The following is an 18,727-nucleotide window of genomic DNA, read 5'->3' as shown; positions in this document are numbered from 1 at the left end:
GGGAACTGTGTCTAGGGAACTATGTCTAGGGAACTCTGTCTATGTCTAGGGAACTATGTCTATGGAGCTATGTCTATGTCTCGGGAGCTATGTCTATGTCTAGGGAACTCTGTCTAGGGAACTATGTCTATGTCTAGGGAACTCTGTCTAAGGAACTATGTCTATGTCTAGGGAACTATGTCTATGTCTCTGTCTAGGGAACTATGTCTCTGTCTAGGGAACTATGTCTCTGTCTAGGGAACTATGTCAATGTCTAGGGAACTATGTCAATGTCTAGGGAACTATGTCTCTGTCTAGGGAACTATGTCAATGTCTAGGGAACTATGTCAATGTCTAGGGAACTATGTCAATGTCTAGGGAACTATGTCTATGTCTAGGGAACTATGTCTCTGTCTAGGGAACTATGTCTAGGTCTAGGGAACTATGTCTAGGTCTAGGGAACTATGTCTAGGTCTAGGGAACTATGTCTAGGTCTAGGGAACTATGTCTAGGTCTAGGGAACTATGTCTAGGTCTAGGGAACTATGTCTCATTCTAGGGAACTATGTCTCTGTCTAAGGAACTATGTCTATGTCTAGGGAACTATGTCTATGTCTCTGTCTAGGGAACTATGTCTCTGTCTAGGGAACTATGTCTCTGTCTAAGGAACTATGTCTATGTCTAGGGAACTATGTCTCTGTCTAGGGAACTATGTCTCTGTCTAGGGAACTATGTCTCTGTCTAAGGAACTATGTCTATGTCTAGGGAACTATGTCTCTGTCTAGGGAACTATGTCTCTGTCTAGTGAACTATGTCAATGTCTAGGGAACTATGTCAATGTCTAGGGAACTATGTCTAGGGAGCTGTGAATATGTCTAGGGAACTGTGTCTATGTCTAGGGAACTGTGTCTATGTCTAGGGAACTGTGTCTAGGGAACTATGTCTAGGTCTAGGGAACTATGTCTCATTCTAGGGAACTATGTCTCTGTCTAAGGAACTATGTCTATGTCTAGGGAACTATGTCTATGTCTCTGTCTAGGGAACTATGTCTCTGTCTAGGGAACTATGTCTCTGTCTAAGGAACTATGTCTATGTCTAGGGAACTATGTCTCTGTCTAGGGAACTATGTCTCTGTCTAGGGAACTATGTCTCTGTCTAGGGAACTATGTCTCTGTCTAGGGAACTATGTCTCTGTCTAGTGAACTATGTCAATGTCTAGGGAACTATGTCAATGTCTAGGGAACTATGTCTAGGGAGCTGTGAATATGTCTAGGGAACTGTGTCTATGTCTAGGGAACTGTGTCTATGTCTAGGGAACTGTGTCTAGGGAACTGTGTCTAGGGAACTGTGTCTAGGGAACTGTGTCTAGGGAACTGTGTCTAGGGAACTATGTCTAGGGAACTCTGTCTATGTCTAGGGAACTATGTCTATGGAGCTATGTCTATGTCTCGGGAGCTATGTCTATGTCTAGGGAACTCTGTCTAGGGAACTATGTCTATGTCTAGGGAACTCTGTCTAGGGAACTCTGTCTATGTCTAGGGAACTCTGTCTAGGGAACTCTGTCTATGTCTAGGGAACTCTGTCTAGGGAACTCTGTCTATGTCTAGGGAACTCTGTCTAGGGAACTCTGTCTATGTCTAGGGAACTCTGTCTATGTCTAGGGAACTCTGTCTAGGGAACTCTGTCTAGGGAACTCTGTCTAGGGAACTCTGTCTAGGGAACTCTGTCTAGGGAACTCTGTCAATGTCTAGGGAACTCTGTCAATGTCTAGGGAACTCTGTCAATGTCTAGGGAACTCTGTCAATGTCTAGGGAACTCTGTCAATGTCTAGGGAACTCTGTCAATGTCTAGGGAACTCTGTCAATGTCTAGGGATCTCTGTCAATGTCTAGGGATCTCTGTCTAGGGAACTCTGTCTAGGGAACTCTGTCTAGGGAACTCTGTCTAGGGAACTCTGTCTAGGGAACTCTGTCTAGGGAACTCTGTCTAGGGAACTCTGTCTAGGGAACTCTGTCTAGGGAACTCTGTCTAGGGAACTCTGTCTCTGTCTAGGGAACTCTGTCTCTGTCTAGGGAACTCTGTCTCTGTCTAGGGAACTCTGTCTCTGTCTAGGGAACTCTGTCTCTGTCTAGGGAACTCTGTCTCTGTCTAGGGAACTCTGTCTCTGTCTAGGGAGCTCTGTCTCTGTCTAGGGAGCTCTGTCTAGGGAGCTCTGTCTAGGGAGCTCTGTCTAGGGAGCTCTGTCTAGGGAGCTCTGTCTAGGGAGCTCTGTCTAGGGAGCTCTGTCTAGGGAGCTCTGTCTAGGTCTAGGGAACTATGTCTAGGTCTAGGGAACTATGTCTAGGTCTAGGGAACTATGTCTAGGTCTAGGGAACTATGTCTAGGTCTAGGGAACTATGTCTATGTCTCTGTCTAGGGAACTATGTCTCTGTCTCTGTCTAGGGAACTATGTCTATGTCTAGGGAACTATGTCTATGTCTAGGGAACTATGTCTATGTCTCTGTCTAGGGAACTATGTCTATGTCTCTGTCTAGGGAACTATGTCTATGTCTCTGTCTAGGGAACTATGTCTCTGTCTAGGGAACTATGTCTCTGTCTAGGGAACTATGTCTAGGGAACTATGTCTAGGGAACTATGTCTAGGGAACTATGTCTAGGGAACTATGTCTAGGGAACTATGTCAATGTCTAGGGAACAATGTCAAGGGAACTATGTCTAGGGAACTATGTCAATGTCTAGGGAACTATGTCAATGTCTAGGGAACTATGTCAATGTCTAGGGAACTATGTCTCTGTCTCGGGAACTCTGTCTCTGTCTCGGGAACTCTGTCTCTGTCTCGGGAACTCTGTCTCTGTCTCGGGAACTATGTCTATGTCTAGGGAACTATGTCTCTGTCTAGGGAACTATAACTCTGTCTATGTCTAGGGAGCTATGTCTCTGTCTAGGGAACTATGTCTCTGTCTAGGGAACTATGTCTCTGTCTAGGGAACTATGTCTCTGTCTAGGGAACTATGTCTCTGTCTAGGGAACTATGTCTCTGTCTAGGGAACTATGTCTCTGTCTAGGGAACTATGTCTCTGTCTAGGGAACTCTGTCTAGGGAAATATGTCTAGGGAACTCTGTCTAGGGAAATATGTCTAGGGAACTCTGTCTAGGGAAATATGTCTATTTCTAGGGAACTATGTCTTTTTCTAGGGAACTATGTCTATTTCTAGGGAACTATGTCTATTTCTAGGGAACTATGTCTGTCTAGGGAACTATGTCTCTGTCTAGGGAACTATGTCTCTGTCTTGGGAGCTATGTCTATGTCTAGGGAACTATGTCTCTGTCTAGGGAGCTCTGTCTAGGGAGCTCTGTCTAGGGAGCTCTGTCTAGGGAACTCTCTAGGAAATAAACTTACTGTACTTTGTTTCATGTGTCTTATCTTTCTTTCCACCTCCCCCCACTCCCTCCCTCCCTCCCCCCCTACAGTGTGATGTATGTGTTTGGGGGGTTCAACAGTCTGTTGTTGAGTGATGTCCTGATCTACACGCCAGCCAGCTGCTCCAGCGCTCCCAGCGCTGCCGCCTGTATAGCGGCCTGGCCGGGGGTTCACTGCGTTTGGAATGCTAACCTGGGCTCCTGCCTGCCCTGGGACTCGAACCCTGGACCCCTGGAGGAGCAGACAACCCTGGCCTCCTGTGGAACCAGAACATGTAGGTGACCTGTCTTTCTAACCACTAGCCTAGTTCCACATATGTGACCAACCCGTCTCAATTCGGTCTTATGTATCAAAATGTGTTTCATACATTGGATAAAAGTAGAGACTCAGAGCTAGAAAATGGTATATCATACACTGCAGTTGAGGATCAATAGGAAAGATATTATGCTTTGAAAGTTGATAAACTTGTAAAATCACTATTGAGAAAATGGCCTGTGAATATTTTGGTACACCTACTGGAGAGCTCTTCTTTGTCTCCACCCATTCAGCATCGTTCACACCCTCTGAAGCTTTAGCCCCACCCATCTCTTTGAGGATTCACATGTGAGGCCATGTACTAAACAACCAAAGATTTCAAGATTTAACGCTGGTTTATACTACAGGTGTGTTCGTAAATTTAATCTGGAGGGCCAGGGTGTGCTCAGAGCGTTTGGCTCTCGGAGCACACACTGAACGTTCTGACTGAAAAGAAGGGTTGATCCGAGCGTTCTGCTCTAACAGCAGTAGTCAAGCACCCAAGCTAACTGGCTAACGTTGGCTAGCTTGCTAGCTACTTCCAGACACAAATGAGAGAACAGCTCACTCTGACCATTTTACTCGCCCTAGCAGACGTGGATGTCGATTGTAAGGCAGCCCCCCGCACCTCTCTGATTCAGAGGGGTTGGGTTAAATGTGGAAGGCACATTTCAGTTGAAGCTATTCAGTTGTACAACTGACTAGGTATCCCCCTTTCCCCCTTCCCTTAGTCCCTAAGTACACTTTAACTTAAAATTAAAACGACTTTCTGACAAAATTAGAAACTTGTACTATCTGAAATTGTAGCTAGATAGACCGTCTCTGTCACGGATGCATTGGTTTCCCTTTGTTTGAAGATGTAATCCGGAGACAGAGGTTTTTTGCAGTTCTACCTGATGTCTTTATAAAAAGCTGTTAGAAAGGATTACCTACACATACTGAGCAGCTCATGTTACAGACAGAACTGTGCTACATGGCAGACCAATCAGAACTCATCTCTTGGCATGTCCAGCCCACTCATTATCTCAGCCAATCATGGTAGCGGGAAGGTTCGTGTCAATTTCCATGGCTAAACCAACTAGGCTCATAATTTGACCATTTTATTCGTATTTACAGATGGCATACAAGTTTTGTTATTAAGGCACATGAAAGTTCACATGTTCCAGAAGGCATTTCTGCCAAACAACACATTTTGATTAAAAAAAGTTTAGGTTCAAATGGCGCTCCTTTGAAGTAGGGACTCGCGACAGATGCCTGGTTTCCTGAAACGGGTCACTTATTTCACGCATTGACCATATGAGTTAGCAAGATACACAATGAGATCTGGGACCAGGCTAGAACCAACTTGAACCAGATCTGGGACCAGGCTAGAACCAACTTGAACCAGATCTGGGACCAGGCTAGAACCAACTTGAACCAGATCTGGGACCAGGCTAGAACCAACTTGAACCAGATCTGGGACCAGGCTAGAACCAACTTGAACCAGAACTGAGACCAGGCTAGAACCAAATCTGGGACCAGGCTAGAACCAAATCTGGGACCAGGCTAGAACCAAATCTGGGACCAGGCTGGAACCAACTTGAACCGGATCTGGGACCAGGCTAGAACCAACTTGAACCAGAACTGAGACCAGGCTAGAACCAAATCTGGGACCAGGCTAGAACCAAATCTGGGACCAGGCTAGAACCAAATCTGGGACCAGGCTAGAACCAAATCTGGGACCAGGCTGGAACCAACTTGAACCGGATCTGGGACCAGGCTAGAACCAACTTGAACCGGATCTGGGACCAGGCTAGAACCAACTTGAACCGGATCTGGGACCAGGCTAGAACCAACTTGAACCGGATCTGGGACCAGGCTAGAACCAACTTGAACCAGATCTGGGACCAGGCTAGAACCAACTTGAACCAGATCTGGGACCAGGCTAGAACCAACTTGAACCAGATCTGGGACCAGGCTAGAACCAACTCGAACCAGATCTGAGACCAGGCTAGAACCAACTTGAACCAGATCTGAGACCAGGCTAGAACCAACTTGAACCAGATCTGGGACCAGGCTGGAACCAACTTGAACCAGATCTGGGACCAGGCTGGAACCAACTTCAACCAGATCTGGGACCAGGCTGGAACCAACTTGAACCAGATCTGGGACCAGGCTGGAACCAACTTGAACCAGTCTCAAATCCTCATGAGATGTCTGGTGCCTTTATAAACATGGTCATTCTGCATGACAAATTTAACAATGGTCTGTACTGGCTTTCTGATGTGCCATCCTTATTTTAGCTGTATTTATGTACAGTACAATGCATGTAGGTGCCTTCTACCGTTTCTCTAATCATATTGTACAGTTAACCATTTCTCATCTCTGGTGGACAGACTTCATAAACGTAAATGGTACCATAGATCTGTCATGATACAACGGGATGCATGAGATAGCGAATAGCATTAGTTCAGAAGCTTTGGACAAGTCACTATTTCAACAGTGTTAGGATCTTTCAAATGTTGGAACGGGAGGGGACAGAGAGGATGGAGCTCTTCGTTCTGGTTCCAATCTTGGTTCTATCTCTTCTCTTAACATCTGACCAATTATGGAATACTTTAGTGATGGATTAACCAAGATTACCCCATTTTTATAACCATGACCTCCTATCTAACCAACTTCATTTCTCAAATCAGCAAGATACCCTCCATTTATAACCATGGCCTCCTATCTAACCAACTTCATGTCTCATATCAACTAGCTTCCCCTCTGATAACCAGGTCCATTCTGTCTGACATATTGAACATAGGACCTGACTGGTGTGCCATCCCATCCTTATCTGAATTCATAGCAGCATGCGGTCCAATGAGAACGCTTTGTTAGTATCTTCATATCTGTTAGTATATAGTGGGTCTTCATTTAATAGTTGCATCATATCGTGGCAAAGCATGCGGGATGCTGCAGTATGGTGCAATATTTTCATCAATGATCTTTCTGTACTTTGCTCCGTTCGTCTTTCCCTCGATCCTGACTAGTCTCCCAGTCCCTGCCGCTGAAAAACAACATCCCCACAGCATGATGCTGCCACCATCATGCTTCACCGTAGGGATGGTGCCAGGTTTCCTCCAGACATGACGCTTGACATTCAGGCCAAAGAGTTCAATCTTGGTTTCATCAGACCAGAGAATCTTGTTTCTCACGGTCTGTCCTTTAGGTACCTTTTGGCAAACTCCAAGCGGACAGTCGTGTGCCTTTTACTGAGGAGTGGCTTCCATCTGGCAACTCTTCCATAAAGGCCTGATTGGTGGGATGCTGCAGAGCTGGTTGTCCTTCTGGAAGGTTCTCCTATCTCCATAGAGGAACTCTGGAGCTCTGTCAGAGTGACCATCGGGTTATTGGTCACCTCCCAGACCAAGGCCCTTCTCCCCCGATTGCTCAGTTTGGCCGGGCGGCCAGCTCTAGGAAGAGTCTTGGTGGTTCCAAACTTCTTCCATTTAAGAATGATGGAGGCCACTGTGTTCTTGGGGACCTTAAATGCTGCAGAAATGTTTTGGTACCCTTCCCCAGATCTGTGCCTCGACACAATCCTGTCTCTGAGCTCTACGGACAATTCCTTCAACCTCGTGGCTTGGTTTTTGCTCTGACATGCACTGTCAACTGTGGGACCTTATATAGACAGGTGTTTGCCTTTCCAAATCATGTCCAATCAATTGAATTTGCCACAAGTGGACTCCAATCAAGTTGTAGAAACATCTCAAGGATGATCAATGGAAACAGGATGCACATGAGCTCAATTTCAACTCTCATAGCAAAAGGGTCTGAATACTTATGTAAATAAGGATTCTTTTTTTATGCATTGTATCTGTGTGTGTAGAGTGCAGTATATGTGTGTGTAGTGCAGTATATCTACAGTTGAAGTCAGAAGTTTACATCCACTTAGGTTGGAGTCATTAAAACTCGTTTTTCAACCACTCCACAAATTTCTTGTTAACAAACTATAGTTTGGGCAAGTCGTTTAGGACATCTACTTTGTGCATGACACAAGTCATTTTTCCAACAATTGTTTACCGACTGATTATTTCACTTATAATTCACTGTATCACAATTCCAGTGGGTCAGAAGTTTACATACACTAAGTTGACTGTGCCTTTAAACAGCTTGGAAAATTCCAGAAAATGATGTCATGGCTTTAGAAGCTTCTGATAGGCTAATTGACATCATTTGAGTCAATTGGAGGTGTACCTGTGGATGTATTTCAAGGCCTACCTTCAAACTCAGTGCCTCTTTGCTTGACATCTGTGTGTACAGTGCAGTATATCTGTCTGTGTGTACAGTGCAGTACATCTGTCTGTGTGTACAGTGCAGTACATCGGTCTGTGTGTACTGTACAGTCCAGTGTCTGGGCAATCCTCTTGCACAGAGTCATCTGTGTGTTTTGTGGAGGTATGTGTCTCTCTCTCTGTGTGTTCAGGACGTTACTTCAGACTAGCTCTCCTGCTGGGTCCTCTACCGTTCTGTGGTTGGTTCTGTGTCCTTTTGTCACGGCTGCAGTGAACTCCTCCATTTCCCCGTTGGCAGACTCATTTTCTGGGGTTGGAGATGAAAACTGCATCCTGAATATCTTTCACACACATCGAATATCTAATACAGGACTTCAAAAGTCAGGCAGCAAAGCCCTAGAACTGATCATGTCTAGTTAAGCAATAAGGCCTGAGGAGGTGTGGTATATGGCCAATATGCCACGGCTAAGGGCTGTTCTTACGCATGATGCAACAGCCCATAACCGTGGTATATTGAGCAGTAAATATATGATTTGTCCTACCTGTGGTATATGGTCTGATATACCACGGCTGTCAGCCAATCAGCATTAAGGGGCCAAACCACCAAGTTTATAATCCAAAATACAGGGCTGTGTCCAACCAAACGTTGTCGTGTCTCATACAGAGCCTGGTCTAGCTTGTGGACCAGAGAGAGTCTGGTCTAGCTTGTGGACCAGAGAGAGTCTGGTCTAGCTTGTGGACCAGAGAGAGTCTGGTCTAGCTTGTGGACCAGAGAGAGTCTGGTCTAGCTTGTGGACCAGAGAGAGTCTGGTCTAGCTTGTGGACCAGAGAGAGTCTGGTCTAGCTTGTGGACCAGAGAGAGTCCTGGTCTAGCTTGTGGACCAGAGAGAGCCTGGTCTAGCTTGTGGACCAGAGAGAGCCTGGTCTAGCTTGTGGACCAGAGAGAGCCTGGTCTAGCTTGTGGACCAGAGAGAGCCTGGTCTAGCTTGTGGACCAGAGAGAGCCTGGTCTAGCTTGTGGACCAGAGAGAGCCTGGTCTAGCTTGTGGACCAGAGAGAGCCTGGTCTAGCTTGTGGACCAGAGAGAGCCTGGTCTAGCTTGTGGACCAGAGAGAGCCTGGTCTAGCTTGTGGACCAGAGAGAGCCTGGTCTAGCTTGTGGACCAGAGAGAGCCTGGTCTAGCTTGTGGACCAGAGAGAGCCTGGTCTAGCTTGTGGACCAGAGAGAGAGCCTGGTCTAGCTTGTGGACCAGAGAGAGCCTGGTCTAGCTTGTGGACCAGAGAGAGCCTGGTCTAGCTTGTGGACCAGAGAGAGCCTGGTCTAGCTTGTGGACCAGAGAGCCTGGTCTAGCCTGGTCTAGCTTGTGGACCAGAGAGAGCCTGGTCTAGCTTGTGGACCAGAGAGAGCCTGGTCTAGCTTGTGGACCAGAGAGAGCCTGGTCTAGCTTGTGGACCAGAGAGAGCCTGGTCTAGCTTGTGGACCAGAGAGAGCCTGGTCTAGCTTGTGGACCAGAGAGAGCCTGGTCTAGCTTGTGGACCAGAGAGAGCCTGGTCTAGCTTGTGGACCAGAGAGAGCCTGGTCTAGCTTGTGGAGGAGAGTTATGAAGGGAGATAGTCCTTTCCTCTTTTTTTCCTACGGTTTGCTCAGTCTGAATAATGCTGTTAGCGACCGTTTTTAAACCTAAAATCGTAGTTAAAACAATCAGCTCTTAACGGACAGACATATCCTCAGTGTTTTCTCTTTTTGTTGGGGAGACTGAACCGTTACCCCCTTTACATGGCACTCCACTCTCCTTTTCACCTGATTTAACACCTGATATACTGAACTAAAGGTACATCTCAATAGGTGGTCCAGGTATCCTCATGACATGGCACTCCACTCTCCTTCTCACCTGATTTAACACCTGATATACTGAACTAAAGATACATCTCAATAGGTGGTCCAGGTATCCTCATGACATGACACTCCACTCTCCTTCTCACCTGATTTAACACCTGATATACTGAACTAAAGATACATCTCAATAGGTGGTCCAGGTATCCTCATGACATGACACTCCACTCTCCTTCTCACCTGATTTAACACCTGATATACTGAACTAAAGATACATCTCAATAGGTGGTCCAGGTATCCTCATGACATGACACTCCACTCTCCTTCTCACCTGATTTAACACCTGATATACTGAACTAAAGATACATCTCAATAGGTGGTCCAGGTATCCTCATGACATGACACTCCACTCTCCTTCTCACCTGATTTAACACCTGATATACTGAACTAAAGGTACATCTCAATAGGTGGTCCAGGTATCCTCATGACATGGCACACCCTCTTATCTATTCTTCCTTTAAGCAAGATGGAGGCTGAGATCTCCAGTTTCCATCAGACCAACAACTTGAATGCTCTGCTCCTTTTTAGTTGTCTAAAAATCACAACATTGCACAAAACATATTTTGGTACCCTTTGTGTGTACTTTACTGTGTTTATACTTGGGATATCACGTTTTATCAGTAAAAGTAAAAAATTGACTGGAGAACTTTTATTGTGGATGTTGACAACGATCGTTGTGACCAGTACAGCTGTACAGCCAGTACTACTACTATACTAGTACTGTACTAATACTGTACGAATCATGTATGTTTACTTATACTGTACGAATCATGTAATAATACTTTACTAATACTGTACGAATCATGTATGTTTACTAATACTGTACGAATCATGTATTAATACTTTACTAATACTGTACGAATCATGTATGAATACTAATACTTTACTAATACTGTACGAATCATGTATGAATACTCTACTAATAATGTACGAATCATGTATGAATACTGTACTAATACTGTACTAATCATGTATGTATACTAATACTGTACGAATCATGTATTAATACTGTACTAATCATGTATGTATACTAATACTGTACGAATCATGTATTAATACTGTATTAATACTGTACTAATCATGTATGTATGTATACTAATACTGTACGAATCATGTATTAATACTTTACTAATACAGTACGAATCATGTATTAATACTGTACGAATCGTATTAATACTGTACGAATCATGTATGAATACTTTACTAATACAGTACGAATCATGTATTAATACTATACTAATACTGTACGAATCATGTATTAATACTGTACGAATCATGTATTAATACTGTACGAATCATGTATGAATACTATACTAATACTGTACTTATCATGTATGTATACTAATACTGTATGAATCATGTATGAATACTAATACTTTACTAATACTGTGCGAATCATGTATTAATACTATACTAATACTCTAAGAATCATGTATTAATACTTTACTAATACAGTACGAATTAGGTATGAATACATATACTAATACTGTATGAATACTGTACACATACGGATACTGTACGTGTACTGTAACTATACTACTAACTGTACTAAATATTCCTCTGTGGTTGTATTGTAGATGTTGACAACGATCGTTGTGACCAGTACACGGACTGCTACAGCTGCACATCCAATACCAACGGCTGCCAGTGGTGTGCTGTTCAGTGTGTCTCTGTGAGCTCCAACTGTACGGCCGTCACGGTAAGAACGGCCAATGGGCTGCACTCATTATCATTACATTATAGTAGATTACATGGACTTTACACAATGTCTCTTCGCTGCAGAATTCCAGTAAATACCCAGGGTTTTCAGAAATGGGAAGATTCCTGGAATCAGGAGGGAGTAAGCAGGAAATACTAGTTTATGTTAATATGTATGACATGTCTTCCTACCCCAGGGGGCCATAATGGAGTATGATGTCTGTCCTAAAGACAACCCATCATATGTCTGCAACAAGAAGACCAGCTGTAAGAGCTGTGGGGTGGACCAGAACTGCCAGTGGGAACCTCGGAACCAGGAGTGCATCGCTCTACCAGGTGAGAACCCCAAAAAACAGAAGTGTATATGCTTACCTGGTAACCTAGAAAGCAACTGGTAAGAACCCAGAAACCAGAAGTGTATATGCTTACCTGGTAACCTAGAAAGCAACTGGTAAGAGCCCAGAAACCAGAAGTGTATATGCTTACCTGGTAACCTAGAAAGCAACTGGTAAGAACCCAGAAACCAGAAGTGTATATGCTTACCTGGTAACCTAGAAAGCAACTGGTAAGAACCCAGAAACCAGAAGTGTATCTCTCTGCCTGGTAAGAAACCAGAAGTGTATCTCTCTGCCTGGTAAGAAACCAGAAGTGTATCTCTCTGCCTGGTAAGAAACCAGAACTACATCTCTCTATCTGGTAATAAACCACAACTGCATCTCTCTATCTGGTAAGAAACCAGAAGTGTATCTCTCTACCTGGTAAGAAACCAGAACTACATCTCTCTATCTGGTAATAAACCAGAACTGCATCTCTCTATCTGGTAAGAAACCAGAAGTGTATCTCTCTATCTGGTAATAAACCAGAACTACATCTCTCTACCTGGTAAGAAACCAGAAGTGTATCTCTCGACCTGGTAATGCAAAACCTTTCCTGTATACTACTGTACATCTCTCTTCAAAGCTGTACTGGTTTGTTAGTGTTTAACAGGATACTGTGCTATGCATTGCAGGGATGTGGTTCTTCCTAAATTGATTAATCAGGAATTGCTGCTTTTCTTAGAGGTATCCTCCATTTACAGACAGAGCCTTCAGAAATGATTCACACTCCTTGACTTTTTCATAATGTTGTTGTGTTGTTGTGTTGTGTCACTGATCTACACACTATCCCATAATGCCATGTTGCTGTGTTGTGTCACTGATCTACACACTATCCCATAATGCCATGTTGCTGTTTTGTGTCACTGATCTACACACTATCCCATAATGCCATGTTGTTGTGTTGTTGTGTTGTGTCACTGATCTACACACTATCCCATAATGCCATGTTGTTGTGTTGTGTCACTGATCTACACACTATCCCATAATGCCATGTTGCTGTGTTGTGTCACTGATCTACACACTATCCCATAATGCCATGTTGTTGTGTTGTGTCACTGATCTACACACTATCCCATAATGCCAAAGTGGAATTTTATTTTTTTGTTTTTTAAATTAATAAAAAAAATGAAAAGCTGAAAGATCTTGACTCAGTAAGTATTTATTCCCTTTGTTATGGCAAGCATAAATACGTTTAGGAGTAAACATGTGCTTAACGAATCACATAAGTTGCATGGACTCATTCCGTGTTTAATAATATAGATACTTTTTCCCCCTTTTCCGTCATATCCATTTGGTAGTTATCAAATCAAATGTTATAGGTCACATACACGTGGTTAGCAGATGTTATTGGTCACATGGTTAGCAGATGTTATTGGTCCATACACATGGTTAGCAGATGTTATTGGTCACATGGTTAGCAGATGTTATTGGTCCATACACATGGTTAGCAGATGTTATTGGTCCATACACGTGGTTAGCAGATGTTATTGGTCACATGGTTAGCAGATGTTATTGGTCACATGGTTAGCAGATGTTATTGGTCACATGGTTAGCAGATGTTATTGGTCCATACACGTGGTTAGCAGATGTTATTGGTCACATGGTTAGCAGATGCTATTGGTCCATACACATGGTTAGCAGATGTTATTGGTCACATGGTTAGCAGATGTTATTGGTCCATACACGTGGTTAGGAGATGTTATTGGTCCATACACGTGGTTAGCAGGTGTTATTGGTCCATACATGTGGTTAGCAGATGTTATTGGTCACATGGTTAGCAGATGTTATTGGTCACGTGGTTAGCAGATGTTATTGGTCACGTGGTTAGCAGATGTTATTGGTCACATGGTTAGCAGATGTTATTGGTCACATGGTTAGCAGATGTTATTGGTCACATGGTTAGCAGATGTTATTGGTCACGTGGTTAGCAGATGTTATTGGTCACGTGGTTAGCAGGTGTTATTGGTCCATACACGTGGTTAGCAGATGTTATTGGTCACATGGTTAGCAGATGTTATTGGTCACGTGGTTAGCAGATGTTATTGGTCCATACACGTGGTTAGCAGATGTTATTGGTCACATGGTTAGCAGATGTTATTGGTCACATGGTTAGCAGATGTTATTGGTCACATGGTTAGCAGATGTTATTGGTCACATGGTTAGCAGATGTTATTGGTCCATACACATGGTTAGCAGGTGTTATTGGTCACATGGTTAGCAGATGTTATTGGTCCATACACGTGGTTAGCAGATGTTATTGGTCCATACACATGGTTAACAGATGTTATAGGTCACATACACGTGGTTAGCAGATGTTATTGGTCCATACACATGGTTAGCAGATGTTATAGGTCACATACACATGGTTAGCAGGTGTTATTGGTCACATGGTTAGCAGGTGTTATTGGTCCATACACATGGTTAGCAGATGTTATTGGTCCATACAAATGGTTAGCAGATGTTATTGGTCACATGGTTAGCAGATGTTATAGGTCACATACACATGGTTAGCAGGTGTTATTGGTCACATGGTTAGCAGATGTTATTGGTCCATACACATGGTCAGCAGATGTTATTGGTCCATACACATGGTTAGCAGATGTTATTGGTCACATGGTTAGCAGATGTTATTGGTCCATACACATGGTTAGCAGATGTTATTGGTCCATACACATGGTTAGCAGATGTTATTGGTCACATGGTTAGCAGATGTTATTGGTCACATGGTTAGCAGATGTTATCGTGAGTGTAGCGAAATGCTTGTACTTCTAGTTCCGACAGTGCAGTAATATCTAACAGGTAATCTACCAATTCCCCCAACAACTCCCTAATGTCCTGGTCAGTAGGTGTTACAGTCTTGTCCAATCGCTAGGGCTGTTGTGGTGACCGTATTACCGCCACACCGGCGGTCACGAGTCAGGAAGGCAGTCAAATTCCACATGACCGTTTAGTCACGGTAATTAAGCTTCTCCAAGCTCTGATGGTGCTGATGGTCATTAGTAGCCTACCAAACTAGCTAACTGACTGGTACTCAGCACTTTATTGTCCCTCTATTCACTCTGACATCAATACAAATGAAATCGAATAATCTAATCAAACACTTCATGAGAGCCTGTGAGCTCATGTTGCGCAACATTTCTATAGGCTATGCAAATGTGGGAGAAAACAGAGTGATGGCCTCTATTAAAAAGAGGAGGATCCCATCAGGTTTCTATAGGCTAGGCCTACTATATTTATTTTAAACTGTCCTAATATTAAGCATTAAGCACAGGCACAATCTTAGAGGAAAACCTGGGAGAAGAAAATCAATGCCAATACTTGAAAATGTCTGTCTAGCAAAGATCAACATTCAACTTGACAGAGCTTGAAGAATTTTGAAAAGAATAATGGGCAGATATTGTACAATCCAGGTGTGTAAAGCTCTTAGAGACTTACCCAGAAAGACTCACAGCTGTAATCGCCGCTAAAGGTGATTTTACAAAGTATTTACTCAGGGGTGTGAATACTGATGTAAATTGGATATTTTGGTATTTCGATTTCAATAAATGTGCAAACATTTCTAAAAACATGTTTTCACTTTGTCATTATGGGGTATTGTGTGTAGATGGGTGAGCTTTTGTAATTTCCCCATAGTCATGCTAGTAGATACCCATAGACTGCCAGTCATTGCGCTAACGCTAGTTAGCATTGGCTTGTAAAACTACTTGTAACTTCCTTCATAGTGGACAGAGACATAAACATGGTATCCATGAGTTCATCTGACTCTGGGAAAATAGATAAAGGGCCTCATTGACAAAATCCCCAAGGTATCCTTTCAACGGTCCTGTCCTGTTCTTCTTGCAGAGAACGTTTCTTTCTATAGACATCTATCTCTCTTTATAATATATCAAAATGTATCTTTCTCCTTCCAGAGAATATTTGTGGTGAGAGTTGGCACCTGGTGGGTAACTCGTGTCTGAAGTTCATCACAGCAAAGGACTCGTACGACAACGCCAAGCTGACCTGTCGGGGTCACAATGCCGTCCTGGCCTCGTTGACCAATCAGAAGAAGGTGGACTTCGTCCTTAAAGAGCTGCAGATCATGAACGTTCTGGTGAGCAAGGTCACTATTGTTACAATATATTACAACATATATAGAAAGTTCACTATAGTTAATATATTACAACATATATAGAAAGGTCACTATAGTGACAATATATTACAACATATACCAGTCAAAAGTTGACACACCTACTCATTCAAGGGTTTTTCTTCATTTGTACTATTTTCTACATTGTATAGTGGAGACATCAAAATTATGAAATAACACATGAATCATGTAGTAACCAAAAAAGTTTTAAACCAATCAAAATATATTTTATATTTGAGATTCTTCAAAGTAGCCACACTTTGCCTTGATGACACCTTTGCACACTCTTGGCGTTCTCTCAACCAGCTTCACATGGAATGTGAAGGAGTTCCCACATATGCTGAGCACTTGTCTGCTTTTCCTTCGCTCTGCGGTCCAACTCATCCCAAACCATCTCTATTGAGGTCGGGTGATTGTGGAGGCCGGGTCATCTGATGCAGCACTCCATCACTCTCCTTCTTGGTCAAATAGCCCTTACACAGCCTGGAGGTTTGTTGGGTCATTGTCCTGTTGAAAAACAAAGGATAGTCCCACTAAGCACAAACCAGATGGGATGGCATATCCCTGCAGAATGCTGTGGTAGCCATGCTGGTGTCACCATCACACCTCCTCCTCCATGCTTCACGGTGGGAACCACACATGACGAGATCATCCGTTCACCTACTGTGTCTCACAAAGATATGGCTGTTGGAACCAAAAATCCAAAATTTGGACTCATCTGACCAATGGACAGATTTCCACCGGTCTAATGTCCATTACTCGTGTTTCTTGGCCCAAGCAAGTCTCTTCTTATTATTGGGGTCCTTTAGTAGTGGTTTCTTTGCAGCAATTTGACCATGAAGGCCTGATTCACGCAGTCTCCTCTGAACAGTTGATGTTGAGATGTGTCTGTTACATGAACTCTGTGAAGCATTTATTTGGGCTGCAGTTTCTGAGGCTGGTAACTCTAATGAACTTATCCTTTGCAGCAGAGGTAACTCTGGGTCTTTCTTTCCTGTGGCGGTCCTCATGAGAGCCAGTTTCATCATAGCTCTTGATAGTTTTTGCGACTGCACTTGAAGAAACTGTCAAAGTATTGACTGACCTTCATGTCTTAAAGTAATGATGGACTGCCTTATTTGACCTGTTCTTGCCATAATATGGACTTGGTCTTTTACCAAATCGGACTATCTTCTGTATACCACCTCTACCTTGTCACAACACAATTGATTAGCTCAAACGCATTAAGAAGGAAAGAAATTCCACAATTTCACTTTTAACAAGGCACACCTGTTAATTGAAATGCATTCCAGGTGACTACCTCATGAAGCTGGTTGAGAGAATGCCAAGAGTGTGCAAAGCTGTCATTAAGGCAAAGGGTGGCTATTTGGAAGAATCAAAATTATATAATAAAACACTTTATTGGTTACTATATGATTCCATATGTGTTATTTCATAGTTTTAACATCTTCACTATTATTCTACAATGTAGAAAATAGTAAAAATAAAGAAAAACCTTGGAATGAGTAGGTGTGTCCCAACCTTTGACTGGTACTGTATATAGCAAGGTCACTATCGTTACAATATATTACAACATACAGTGCATTCAGAAAGTATTTAAACCCCTTGACTTTATCCAGATTTTGTTACCTTATTCGAAAAAGGATTAAAAGAAAAAAATCCTCATCAATCTACACACAATACCCCATACTGACATCCATAATGACGTCACAATACCCCATAATGACATCCATAATGACATCACAATACCCCATAATGACATCACAATACCCCATAATGACATCACAATACCCCATAATGAAAGTAGGTTATTAGCACCTTTGGCAGTGATTACAACCTCGAGTCTTCTTGGGTATGACGCTACAAGCTTGGCACACCTGTATTTGGGGAGTTTCTCCCATTCTTCTCTGCAGATCCTCTCAAGCTCTGTCAGGTTGGATGGGGAGTGTCGCTGCACAGCTACTTTCAAGTCTCTCCAGAGATGTTTGATCGGGGTTCAAGTTCAGACTCTGGCTGGGCCACTCAAGGACATTCAGAGACTTGTCCCAAAGGCACTGTTGGAAGGTGAACCTTCAAACCTTCGTCCCAGTCTGAGGTCCTGACCGCTCTGGAGCAGGTTTCCATCAAGGATCTCTCTGTTCTTTGATCCGTTCATCTTTGCCTCGATCCTGACTAGTCTCCCAGTCCCTGCCGCTGAAAAACATCCCCACAGCATGATGCTGCCACCACCATGCTTCACCGTAGGGATGGTGCCAGGTTTCCTCCAGACGTGACGCTTGGCATTCAGGCCAAAGAGTTCAATCTTGGTTTCATTCATTCCACCATGTCGAATGAAAAGAATTCAGCATTTATTTATTCAGTTGGTAGAGCATGGTGTGTGCAACGCCAGGGTTGTGGGTTCGATTCCCACGGGGGGGCAGTACAAAAATGCATGAAATGAAATGTATGCATTCACTACTGTAAGTCGCTCTGGGTAAGAGCGTCTGCTAAATTACTAAAATGTAAATGTAAATTTATAAAAGTGGACCGCCATTTCATGTTTCCATCAGCCGTTTGTGACCTTTTTCATGCGTCAGATAATTCATTGGCTTGAAATGTTTGGATGGAATCTTGGTTTGTGTCTATAACTGTCTAATATTAGTCATGTTTCTGATTGGTCTTTTCAGTACAAGGCCTTGGTG

At 43.2% G+C, this 18,727-nt stretch overlaps 1 protein-coding gene across 6 annotated transcripts in view; it reads left to right on the top strand.

Moving 5' to 3' along the window:
- The window catches only part of LOC115173051 (attractin), a 184,580-nt gene that overhangs the window by 89,226 nt on the left and 76,627 nt on the right, over positions 1 to 18,727 (top strand). For 5 of the 6 annotated variants that reach the window (XM_029731036.1, XM_029731035.1, XM_029731034.1 and 2 more), the window contains exons 12-16: positions 3,448 to 3,671; positions 11,420 to 11,541; positions 11,738 to 11,876; positions 15,829 to 16,019; positions 18,713 to 18,727. The exon at positions 18,713 to 18,727 is cut by the window's right edge and continues 205 nt beyond it. In XM_029731036.1, coding sequence (XP_029586896.1) covers positions 3,448 to 3,671; positions 11,420 to 11,541; positions 11,738 to 11,876; positions 15,829 to 16,019; positions 18,713 to 18,727 — 691 coding nt within the window. The remainder of the gene's footprint in view (positions 1 to 3,447; positions 3,672 to 11,419; positions 11,542 to 11,737; positions 11,877 to 15,828; positions 16,020 to 18,712) is intronic. The other variant, XM_029731038.1, reaches the window with a different exon arrangement.

The sequence above is a fragment of the Salmo trutta genome, chromosome 33 (assembly GCF_901001165.1).
Source record: "Salmo trutta chromosome 33, fSalTru1.1, whole genome shotgun sequence".
NCBI lineage: Eukaryota > Metazoa > Chordata > Actinopteri > Salmoniformes > Salmonidae > Salmo > Salmo trutta.
This window is presented reverse-complemented; position numbering and strand designations above follow the sequence as displayed.